The sequence below is a fragment of the Gavialis gangeticus genome, unplaced genomic scaffold (assembly GCF_001723915.1).
Source record: "Gavialis gangeticus isolate Ggan-Ray unplaced genomic scaffold, GavGan_comp1, whole genome shotgun sequence".
NCBI lineage: Eukaryota > Metazoa > Chordata > Crocodylia > Gavialidae > Gavialis > Gavialis gangeticus.
In genome coordinates, this window is record NW_017728992.1 from 118430731 (window position 1) to 118442144 (window position 11414).

Genomic DNA, 11414 nt, shown 5'->3' on the forward strand with positions numbered 1-11414 from the left:
CATTCCTGCCCATGGCAGGGGGTCAGACTAGATGATCTGTCTAGGTCCCTTCTGACTCATTGATTCTATGATTCTATGATTTAAGTTGGTCTAATAAAAGATATCAGATTCACGCAAAGAACCTTGTCAGTTACAGTTAACATTTTGCTGGTCTCCTGCTTCTGACCTCCATGTTTCTTGATGAATGCAATACAAATTTGTGATAACATTTGAAAATATATATCAGAGATTCTAAATCAGTTTACCTCTGGCTCTATGATCTGTTTACTGTTGGAGAAATAACTCTGTAGTATGGACATAAATTACTAAAGTAATCAATCACTGATAGCCAATACTGTATTTGCTTGTTAAATGGCTTCTAATAGCTGAACTGTGATCCTTTGCACAAATTAAATATCAGCCTTTTTGAATTTTAAAGCTTATGCAGTTTGCTGACATCTGAGAAAAATCTGCCTAAGTATGAACTGAATGAGAGGTTTTACTAACTGTTGGGAAGATAATAAAAACATTCACCTTCATGAAAAACAAGCTCCCAAATTCTTAAATTTTTTTTTCAGTTTATATATAATCAAAAATACTTTTTGTCATACCACCATTCTACCTGTTTTGTTAAACTCAGTGATACATTTTTATGTAGCTGTATTATGTACCATATGGTATCAGTCGGTGTAATAAACAGAACACAAAGGGAAATAATCCTAGCCCCATAGACTTTGCTATATACAGTCTAAGTCACAGCTGTCCAGCTTTAGCCTGGCAACAGGCTGCAGGTATCATTGATGTGTGGCCAGCATGCTACAGGGGCACCCTCAACAGGATTCCCCCTCTCCCTCCACCATTGCATGGCTGCACTAGTGGCAAATGCCACCCGACTGGCAGCATGTGGACCCCTATCCCCTCCTGCTCTGGCTGCACTGTTGGCATGAAGATCCCTGGACCCTTTTTCTGCTGTATGGCCTTGGGAGGGGCAGGTTCTGGGGCCCATGGGTCACATCTTACCTGCTTGCAGGTTGCTTGACTTGGATGAGGGTGTGGAGAGCTCTCTGTCCAAATTTGTGGACAACACCAAATTATGGGGCAAAGTAAACACACAGGTGGGCATAGAACAGATTCAGGCAGATTTGGACAGGATGGAAAAGTAGTCAGAACAGAACAGGATGTGGTTTAACAAAGATAAGTGCAAAGTGCTGGACCTCAGGAGACAGAATCACCAACACACATACAGATTGTGAGATGACCCTCTAAGTAGCACAGCAGCTGAAAGGGATCTCAAAGTCATTGATGACTCATGTTTATCTTCGAGTCTACTATGTGACGAAGTGATAGGTAAAGCTAACTGCAATCTATCATGCATTAGCAGGTGCATCACAAACAAGTCTAAGGAGGTAATACTTCCCCTGTGTGTGGCATTGGTAAGGCCACAGCTTGAGTACTGCATCCAGGTTTAGGTGCTGCACTTCAAGAAGGATGTGGATAACCTTGAGAGGGTCCAGAGGAGGACTATACAGGTGTTTAGGGGCCTGCAGGTAAGGCCGTACGAGGAGAGATTGAAGGACCTGGATCTCTTCAGCCTCTACAAGAGAAGGCTGAAAGGTGATCTTGTGGCCATCTACAAATTCGTCAGGAGTCAGCGGGCAGCAAGAAATAGGAGATACTTGGTTTACCATGGTGCCCATTGGGGAAACTAGAAACAATGGCCACAACTGACAGAGAATTAGATTGGACATCAGGAAGAACTTCATGGTAAGGGTTACCAGAATCTGGAATGGGCTTCCAAAGGAAGTGGTGCTTTCCCCTACCTTGGGGGTCTTTAAGAGGAGACTGGACAAGCACCTGGCTGGGGTCATCTGACCCCAGTGGTCTTTTCTGCTCAGAGAATGGGGGTCAGGCTTGGTGATCTACTGAGGTCCCTTCTGACCCTAAAAGTCTATAAAATCTATGAAATTTACTACCAGCATAAGCACCTACACAGGTATGAAATTTACTACACAGTAAAGCCAAATAGCATTAATGCATGTGTAGACATGCCCTGATTACAAAAAAACAGTTTAGATGCAAGTATTTTAAATACATGAATAGTTGCCTTGACTGCAAGTGTTTTGAATTCAATAGAGCTACTCCTGTGACTAAAGTTAAGGCGTGCACAGGTACATTACTGATTCTGGATATAAGTGGTTAAGATAATGAATGTCATTTAGATACATGACTATGCTTTGTTAGCTAAAATGGAGTCTATGGACTAACCAATGGTGCCCAACCTTTTTGTCCCGTGGGCCAGATGAGCAGTGTGGGCCCAGTCCACAGGCCAGACTGGGCCCTGCACAGCCTCGGCCAGCCCCTGTACACCTAGATCATGCCTTGTACCAGCCCCACATGATGGGACTGTCCTTTGTTCTGGGATCAAGTCCTAGTACCCCATAGTTTCCTTACCCTTCCAAATCAGGCCTTGCGCAGCCCTGCCCTCCCAATCTAGTGTGCAGGGTCATGCTGTCCCTGTCATTCCCCTGCTGCCAAGTCTTTGAACTTATGGAGAGCCCTGTTGACTGGATGACATGGCTGTGGTGACTGGATCTGGCCTATAGGCAGCAGTTTGAACACCCATGGGTTAAACCCTTCTCGGCTTACACAAGTAGTCTTACTGTCTTTAGGGGATGACAAGGTAAGCAGGATGAGATTTTAGGTGTATCATAATGGTACTGTACCTCTGAACCATGGAAACCTGCCTGCCAAGTCATCTTTTTTTCCAATGGCAGAACAACTTGGCAGTCCCAAAGGACTGGAAAAGGGCCAGTGTGGTCCCTGTTTTCAAGAAGGGGAGGAAGGAGAATCCAGGCAACTACTGGCCAGTCAGTCTCACCTCCATCCTTGGTAAAGTCTTTGAAAAGATTATTAAGACTCACATATGTGACAGCCCAGCAGGAAAAATTATGCTGAGGGGAAACCAGCATGGGTTCGTAGCAGGTAGATCATGCCTGACTAATCTAGTCTCTTTTTATGACCAGGTTACAAAGCACCTGGATGCAGGAGTAGGGGTAGATATTATAGTTTCTAGGGTCGGAAGGGACCTGAGCAGATCATCTAGTCTGACCCCCTGCCATGGCAGGAAGAGCACTGGGGTCAAATGACCCCAGTAAGGTGGTCATCCAACCTCCTCTTAAAAACCCCCAGGGTGGGAGCCTGCACCACCTCACTTGGAAGCTGGTTCCAGACTCTAGCCGCCCTGACCGTGAAGTAGCGCCTCCTGATGTCCAACTTAAACCTTCCCTCCGCCAGCTTGTGAACATTGTTCCTGGTCATTCCTTGCAGTGCTCGGGGGAACAGGGACTCCCCTAGCGCCTGCTGATCCCCCCTAACCAGTTTATAACAGGCCACAAGATCCCCCCCTAAGTATTGTTTACTTAGACTTCAGGAAGGCCTTCGATATGGTATCCCACCCCATACTGATGAACAAATTAAGAGGCTGTGACTTGGATAATTATACAGTCCGGTGTGTGGCAAATTGGCTAGCAGGACATATCCAGAGAGTGGTGGTGGATGGGTTGGTATCAGCCTGGAAGGATGTGGGCAGTGGGGTACCACAGGTCTTGGTCCTTGAACCAATACTCTTCAATGTCTTCATCAGTGACTTGGACAAGGGAGTGAAGTGTACTCTGTCCAAGTTTGCAGATGATACAAAACTATGGGGAGAAGTAGACACCCCAGAGGGCAGGGAACAACTACAGGCAGACCTGGACAGGTTTGACAAATGGGCAAAAAACAATAGAATACAATTTAACAAGGAGAAATGCAAGGTGCTGCACCTAGGGAGGAAAAATGTCCAGCACAACTACTGCCTAGGAAATGACCTGCTCAGCAGCACAGAAGCAGAAAGGGATCTAGGAGTCCTAGTGGACTCCAAGATGAATATGAGTCATCAGTGTGATGAAGAAATCAGCAAAGCTAATGCCACTTTATCTGCATCAGCAGATGCATGACAAACAGAACCAAGGAGGTGATACTTCCCCTCTATCGGGCACTGGTCAGACCGCAGCTGGAGTACTGTGTCCAGTTTTGGGTGCCACACTTCAAGAGGGATGTGGATAACCTGGAGAGGGTCCAGAGAAGGGCCACTCATATGGTTAAGGGCTTGCAAGCTAAGCTCTACGAGGAGAGACTAGGGCACCTGGACCTCTTCAGTTTCCACAAGAGAAGGTTGAGAGGCGACCTTGTGGCTGCCTATAAATTCATCATGGGGGCGCAGAAGGGAAATCATGAGGCTTTACTCACCAAGGTGCCCCTGGGGGTTATAAGAAATAATGGCCATAAGCCAGCAGAGAGCAGATTTAGACTGGACATTAGGAAGAACTTCTTCACAGTTAGAGTGGCCAAAATCTGGAATGAGCTCCCAAGGAAGGTGGTGCTCTCCCTTACCCTGGGGGTCTTCAAGAGGAGGTTAGAAAGACATCTGGCTGGGGTCATCTGAACCCAGCACTCTTTCCTGCCTACACAGGGGGTCGGACTCCATGATCTTATTGAGGTCCATTCCGACCCTAACATCTATGAATCTATGAAACTTGTTGCCAGAATACTACCTGGGCAGGGCATTTTCTTTAAATTATTTTTCTTGAAATTATGAACCTGATTTTTCAGCTGGTGCAAATCAATGCCGCTCTATTGACCTCAGTGGACCTGTGCTGATTTACATTATTATAGGTCAGTGACCTTTAAACTGATGGCACACATTAAGACTCAAATCTAGAAAATCACTTAAGCCTCTTTCTGAACTTCAAGCCCATGAATAATACCATTGACTCCCAAGTGCTTTACTGGATCAAGGCCCAGACTGCTTGAAATAAATGAAGTTATGGGGGAAGTCCTTGAGTAAATTATGCCACATTAAAATAAAAGTTCCTCTCAGACAACCAGGCTTCTTCAGCTGTTATTGTCACACAGTCAAAAGATTAAAAAAAAAAAAAAAAAGATGTTTTAAATACAGAAATGTGTTAAAACATGTAACATCTTTATTATCCTTGTAGATAGATACAGCCCTTATTATTTGTTAAACTCTTTTAGATATTAATTTTGCAGTTGGGTATTCAAAATTGGTCTTTAAAATCCCTTACCACAGTGATATCATCTTTTTTTATATTTTAGAAGTATTAAAGAAAAAGCTGTATAAAATGTCACAATATTTGAATTCAGTCCTCTTCATTATACCACTCAATATGAATAGCTTCAGCTTGTGAAAGGAGTGATAGGAAAAGTTTAAAAATAAATATCTTCCAGAACACTTTTTTCCCTCTTTTACCATCACCTACGCATGAAAATAAATGACAGCTTTAGCTTGTGGTAGCTTAATTTTTCTGTGTGTTTTTAACAGTCATTCTTAAATAACCATCAATTGAGTATAGGAAAGTCTGTCAAGTGGATGTGTGGTATGGCTAAATTTTGACGAAGTTTTTCATAAATGTTTCTTTTTCAATGCATTTACACTAAGAAACAAACCATAACAAAGATGTTATCAGTTACAAGACACTGTAACAGTTCCTGTGTATTCTTTTCCATGCAGGTCCTAAATTGCGCAGTCTTTAGGATTTCTACAGCATAACACTGTATGGGAGGTAAAACTATTTGGCAGGTATGGGAGCTAAAACTGTGAGGCAATCTGAGATTAACAGACTTTTGCAGATCCATGGATTTTGATGGGTCTTCAGCCCCTCAGAAAATCAGTTTTTAAACAATAATTAATGACTAAGTATGAACTTATCAGTCAGTTCATCACCCTTAACACATTCAAGGTGTGCTTATATTGGCTGATGAACCCATAACATTGTGCAACACTGCAACATGAAGTGGCTTCTTGATTATTATTTTTTAAGTACAGTAATGGATTTATTATTTCCACTTTCTGAACAGAATAGCTAATCTGTGTATCGTAAATCCTGTGTTGCTGTAAACCAGCAGAAGTTAGTGTGCTGAGACTTGCGCTCTGGAAGCTAAAGGATCTGAGTTGCTACATCCTGAGTTGCCTCTGGGAAGTTCTCAGGAACCACATGTATCCATATATGCAATTCTGCTTGAAGATACATGGTCTTCATAAAGTCCTTGTGCGCTTTTAAACTTTAATAACTTAGGTTGTAGGTATGATAGAAACGTTCTGTAAACAGCATTTAAAAGCAAATTTATTAAAGTTTTAGGACAATTAGAGTACACAATGCTAGGCCTCATAAGTAACAATTTATTCTTTAAAACATAAGAATAATTTCTTATTATTCTTATTCTAGTGGCTCCATGCCACTATGCTCTGAATGACATTTTCCCAGACAAGTGGCTAGGGAGAGGTGGACCAATTGCTTGGCCACCTCGTTCACCTGACCTGTCACCATTGGACTTCTATGGGGACATATTAAATGTGTAGTTTACTTGTCAAAACTGCGTTCTTTGGTGGAATGTAGGGCTGGGATCACCAATAGAATTAGTGCAATAACTCAAGAGCAACTGGGAAAAGGTTTCAAGGAGTTGGAAGATTGGATTGAGCACTGTATCATGATAGATGGTGGTAATGTTGAAGTCCAGAACTGTGTACTCTAGTTGTCATAAAACTTTAATAAATTTGCTTTTAAATGCTGTTTACAGATTGTTTTTATCATATTTACAACCTAAGTTATTAAAGTTTAAAAGTGTACAGGGACTTTATGAAGACCCTGTACAGCTCCTATCAGAACTAAAAACATATTTCTTATATTTCTGATGTGGTTATTTACCAGGAGATTCTGTAGAGTATCAATTATGCAAACACCATCTATCCAAACCATTCAGTTTGGCAGCACATTTTCTGTTTGGATAACTGATAGATCTGTCCACAAATGACATCAATGGAAAATGTCAGTCTACTGAGATCCAGAGGGGGCTGGCTCTTTCAGACGTGTTTGCCTACCATGTTCATGAAACCTTTTTGTACACTCCCATGATTTGGATTCTGGAGATGATCTACAAGGTGAAGCAAGATTCAGTTCAGGTTTTCCCATCCTCAGTGCATCTAGGGATGAAACCCATGGTAGTGTCCTTGTTATTCCATTTCAGGAGTGAGAAATGCCCATTGTCCTTTATCCTATGGTGTTAGGGAGGAAAGCACCAGGGGAGGTACTGAACCTCACTTCACAGGTGCTGATAAAGCAAAAAGCATCTCTGGTCAGAAGAAGTGAACATGCTCTCAAATGAGAATGTCCATATGGACAGTACATTTCAAGGGGTTCCAAGCAGTAATAAATAACTTCCTCCACACCTCCCTACAAATATGCATGCCTGCCTTGCCTAATTCAATTGTAAGCTGCCTAGGGAAGGGATCTTGTCTTACTCTGTGTGTGTTTGTACAGGGTCCAGCCCAATGGGACCTTGATCTTAGTAGCAGCCTCTGGAGTCAAGCCATAATACAAATACATGGTAATTAAATAACTCAACAAAAGGTTGATTTATACAGTTATGTGTGGGATTGTGCAACTTCTTTTACTACAGACTTTAAAGGTGCCTTTATATAGTACTGGAAGCAAGAATGTTTTGGTGATATCTTTTATTGGACCAACAGAATAGTTGGTAGAGATGTTAGACAAGTTTTAGGGCACAAAAGAAGGGCACTTTTTGCCTGAAAGTTTGTTTAACATCTCTCCCCACTATACCATTGGTCTGATAAAAGATATCACCAAAACAACCCTTGCCTCTTTAGATCATCCTGGCTGCAACACTCAGACTGTATTTTTCTATAGCAGCTACTCTGAGGTCAGTGATAAAATATCCACTGAGGTTGAAATGTTCTGCCACAGGCTTTTGTGTCTTTCTGGAATTGATGTCAAATCAGTATTCATTGATCTTAGAGCATCTCTTCTTAAAGAAGAAAACTATAAAAACTGAGTTGAACACAAAATTTCAGAACAAGAAAGCATTCACAAACTAGATTAAGTTAAGTATGATTGCAAAAAGATGCTGGATTCTTGTTCCATTACCTGGACTAGTTTTTATAACCCTGATGTCCCTCAGTGAATTAACTGCTTTTTTTATCCCTTTTCATCTCTTCACTCTTCCTTCACCTCTCACAGCAATGCTCCTTTCCCTTTTCCCTACTCTTTGTATTTAAATTGCTTTATTCTGTTCTGTTTAGTACCCCTGCTCTCTGAAAGTCCGTTCATAGCATCTGATCAAGTATGCTGTTCCTGGTGCAAGTCTATGCCTTTCTTCACACTCTAGTTAATTTCTAGAGTGCCACATGGCCTAGCCTTCTGCCTGATGTCAGGCTAACATGGCGCTCTCTCTCTACTATTACAGAGTAATGGACTTTTCCTTGTTTAAAAATGTATCAAGTGGTTCTCACACAAAGCAATGCAATAGAATCTAGTAGTCTAATTATGGGGCAAGAGGAAAAATTGGGGATTTCTTTCATGATATTACCTTTTTCTTTCTTTGTGCCTTTCAGTTGTGGAGTACTCCATTTATGTGCATACTGGAGACCTGAAGAAAGCAGATGCCAGTGGAGAAGCGTATCTTTGTATTCAAGGAGAAAGAGGTGACTCTGGGAAGAGATGGCTTAGTTCAAGAAGTGGTCCAATCACTTTTGCTAGAGGGCAGGTAAAACAACTGAGGAAAATATAAGTGAAGTTGCAAATGTCTTTAAATTTACATATTTACATAGCCTCTTTCATTTAAGGATATTAAAATTACTTTACAAACCTAAAAATACCATATAGAAAACATTTTACCTACTTTTAAAAAGCAACAGTCTCAGGGATGCAACATGACCTCGCTTATGAATTATTAGTACAGCATATTAGGAAGCTAATGAAGTGTAGGAATTTGTAATACAGACACCTTGAGGCAGGCATTTATCTAGTGTTTCCGTAGTGGAAGTGCGTGCTAAGTATAAAATGGGGCACTTACAGGGACCAACCATAGGATGATTGTGAGCTACCAGAGTGGTGCAGCTGTGAAAGTGGTTAATACAGTTGTAGGGTATACTTGCTACTATTCTTCCTCTCTGCTTGTACCAAATCCAGAGGCAGTGAAGATGCCCTCAGAGTGCCCTCTGTCACAGGTCTCAAGTATTCCAGAGTGCTGAAAGAAGTTCAGAGCAGCAACAGGGGACACCCCTGGGACAGCTTCACCATCTCATTTCTGGGTTTGGTATGCAGAGAAAAGCAGCAGGTAGTCAGGGCCATGATTCTTGGCAGCATTCTTTAGTGCTTTGCAAGCAGTATAGATGCACCCTAGGAACTTCATGATTCAGATGTATATACTTGGGGAGCTTTTATACATTATAGGTAAAGCTTCTATAGAAAAAATATAGGTATGTAGTTCCTATCTTACTGTTTCATAGGTGCCAGATTGATGAAGATATTCTGGTACATAACTTCTGTTGGAATCAATTGTGCTGAAATCAGTAATAGTTATATGCTAAATCCCTTTGGAACTCTGGATAATGCCAGTTTCTATTACAATTATAATTGATCTGATCAATTTATTTCCCTCTAAAAGCCAACAAAAATGAGCAATTAATTGGAAATTTCATCTGAGTACTAAATTTTCTAAAAAATGAGCATTTCCTATAATACTATTTCAGAATTTTAAATGACATACTTATTTCTAGTTGCTGACACTGGAAATATCAATTATAGCACATACTGTTTCATACTAAGCTTGAAATAAATGAAATGATATGGGTAGCATAAACTTAATTACACTGATATACAAAGCAATACCCACATATGCAAAGCTAAATTACTAAATCATTACAACCAGATACAAGCTTACCAGAACAAAATTACCATTTAAATTATTTTCATTCCACAGGTGGATGTTTTCAAAATCAAAGCAGTACACCTTGGCAAACTGAACCAAGTTCTTGTGGGATTTAAGAGTCTCAAAAAAGGTATAATACGCTTATTTTTCACGTTAAAATTATGTCTATTGAATATTCAACAGTATATAACACCTATCATACACGGCAGCTTGTTTGTACATTGTTCTTTGTCCTGCATGTCTTGACAACAAGTTTTGCTTTGTATGACTTAGCTAGTTTATACATGTTCATTTGGCCATCTTCCCCCCACCTCCTATGAGGACACTGTTTTTACAATCTGACATTTTTAATGATGGGAATTATTATACAGCCCCCAGCCTGTACTTATGTATGTGATTGTTCTGTCCTAGGTGTCAGACTTCATACTTGTCCTTGTTGAACCTCATGAGATTTATTTTGTCCTAATTCATCAAATTGTCTAGGTCACTCTGAATTTTAGCCCTACCTCCCAGCATATCTACTACTCCCCTCAGCTTGGTGTCATCTGCAAACTTGCTGAGGGTGCACTCTATGCCATCTTCCAGGTCATTGATGAAATCAGTTCCTCAAACTCTGTTCCCATTACTAAGGGTTAGAATATTGGAAAAACCTAGGTGATTCAAGTCAGTTATATCATGGGAAAATCCACTCAGGGTCTATTAGTCTCCTATTGCATGTAGTGAAATGGTGAAGTCCTGACTTCATTGATATTAATGATGCTGATGTCACTGGAGCTAAGGTTTCATCTGAAAAACTCTGAGGTTTGTTAGGAACAAATGTAACTTGAAGGCATTGAGACTATAGAGTAAATTTCAGTGCAACTAACTATTAGAGCTGTGCAAAGCTTCGGTCACTGATTCAATTTGGTGGAGATTCAGCCTGATTCAGTGGCCAAATCTCTGAATTAGAGGACCCTTTAGTCTCTCTGAATTGATTCAGAACCCTTTGAATCGATTCGGAGAGATTCAGACAGATTCGGTGATTCAGATGTATCTACATCTTTAAATGTTTTTTCTACATACCTCTAGGTAGCAGGGGCTCTGAACGCTGTGGTGCTAGGGCAGATGCAGCATCCCACAGAAGCATGGGGGGCCCCCCAGCGTGCTTGGCAGCAGACCCAGAAGCGGACGAGAAGCACTTACAGGTCCCCTGGGGAGTGTGCTGGGGGGCCCCTACAACCCCCCAGCTCAGCAACTTCGGTGCCTCCTGGGCCTGAGGGGGCACCCAGGGCCCCTTCACAGCTGATCACCAGGCCAGCAGGGCATGGATGGACTCCCAGCACGCTCCCCAACAGACTGGGAAGTCGACTGGAAGTACTTCTGGTCCACTTCTGACTTCACTGCCGAGCACACTGGACAGCCCCCCACGCTGCTGTGGGACCTTCCATCCAGCACAGCACCACAGTGATCATGAGCTGTTCTGCTACCTCAGGGTATGTAGAAAAAACTTTTAAAGCTGTGCCTGTGTCCAAATCACTGATTTGTCAAATCAGCATTGAATCATCAGATTTGGATTCAGCCGAATCAAATCGGGGACAGTGATCCACAGTTTCATTCATAGTTTCATAGTCAGTAGGGTCAGAAGGGACGTAAGCAGATCATCAAGTCCG

General features: G+C 41.7%; 1 protein-coding gene across 1 annotated transcript in view; it reads left to right on the forward strand.

Annotated features, from left to right (window-relative positions):
• Positions 1-11414, forward strand: part of LOC109298725 (lipoxygenase homology domain-containing protein 1-like) — a 182523-nt gene that overhangs the window by 58966 nt on the left and 112143 nt on the right. Inside the window, exons 10-11 of the mRNA XM_019518979.1 lie at positions 8447-8598; positions 9817-9895. Of these exons, the coding sequence (XP_019374524.1) occupies positions 8447-8598; positions 9817-9895 (231 nt within the window). The remainder of the gene's footprint in view (positions 1-8446; positions 8599-9816; positions 9896-11414) is intronic.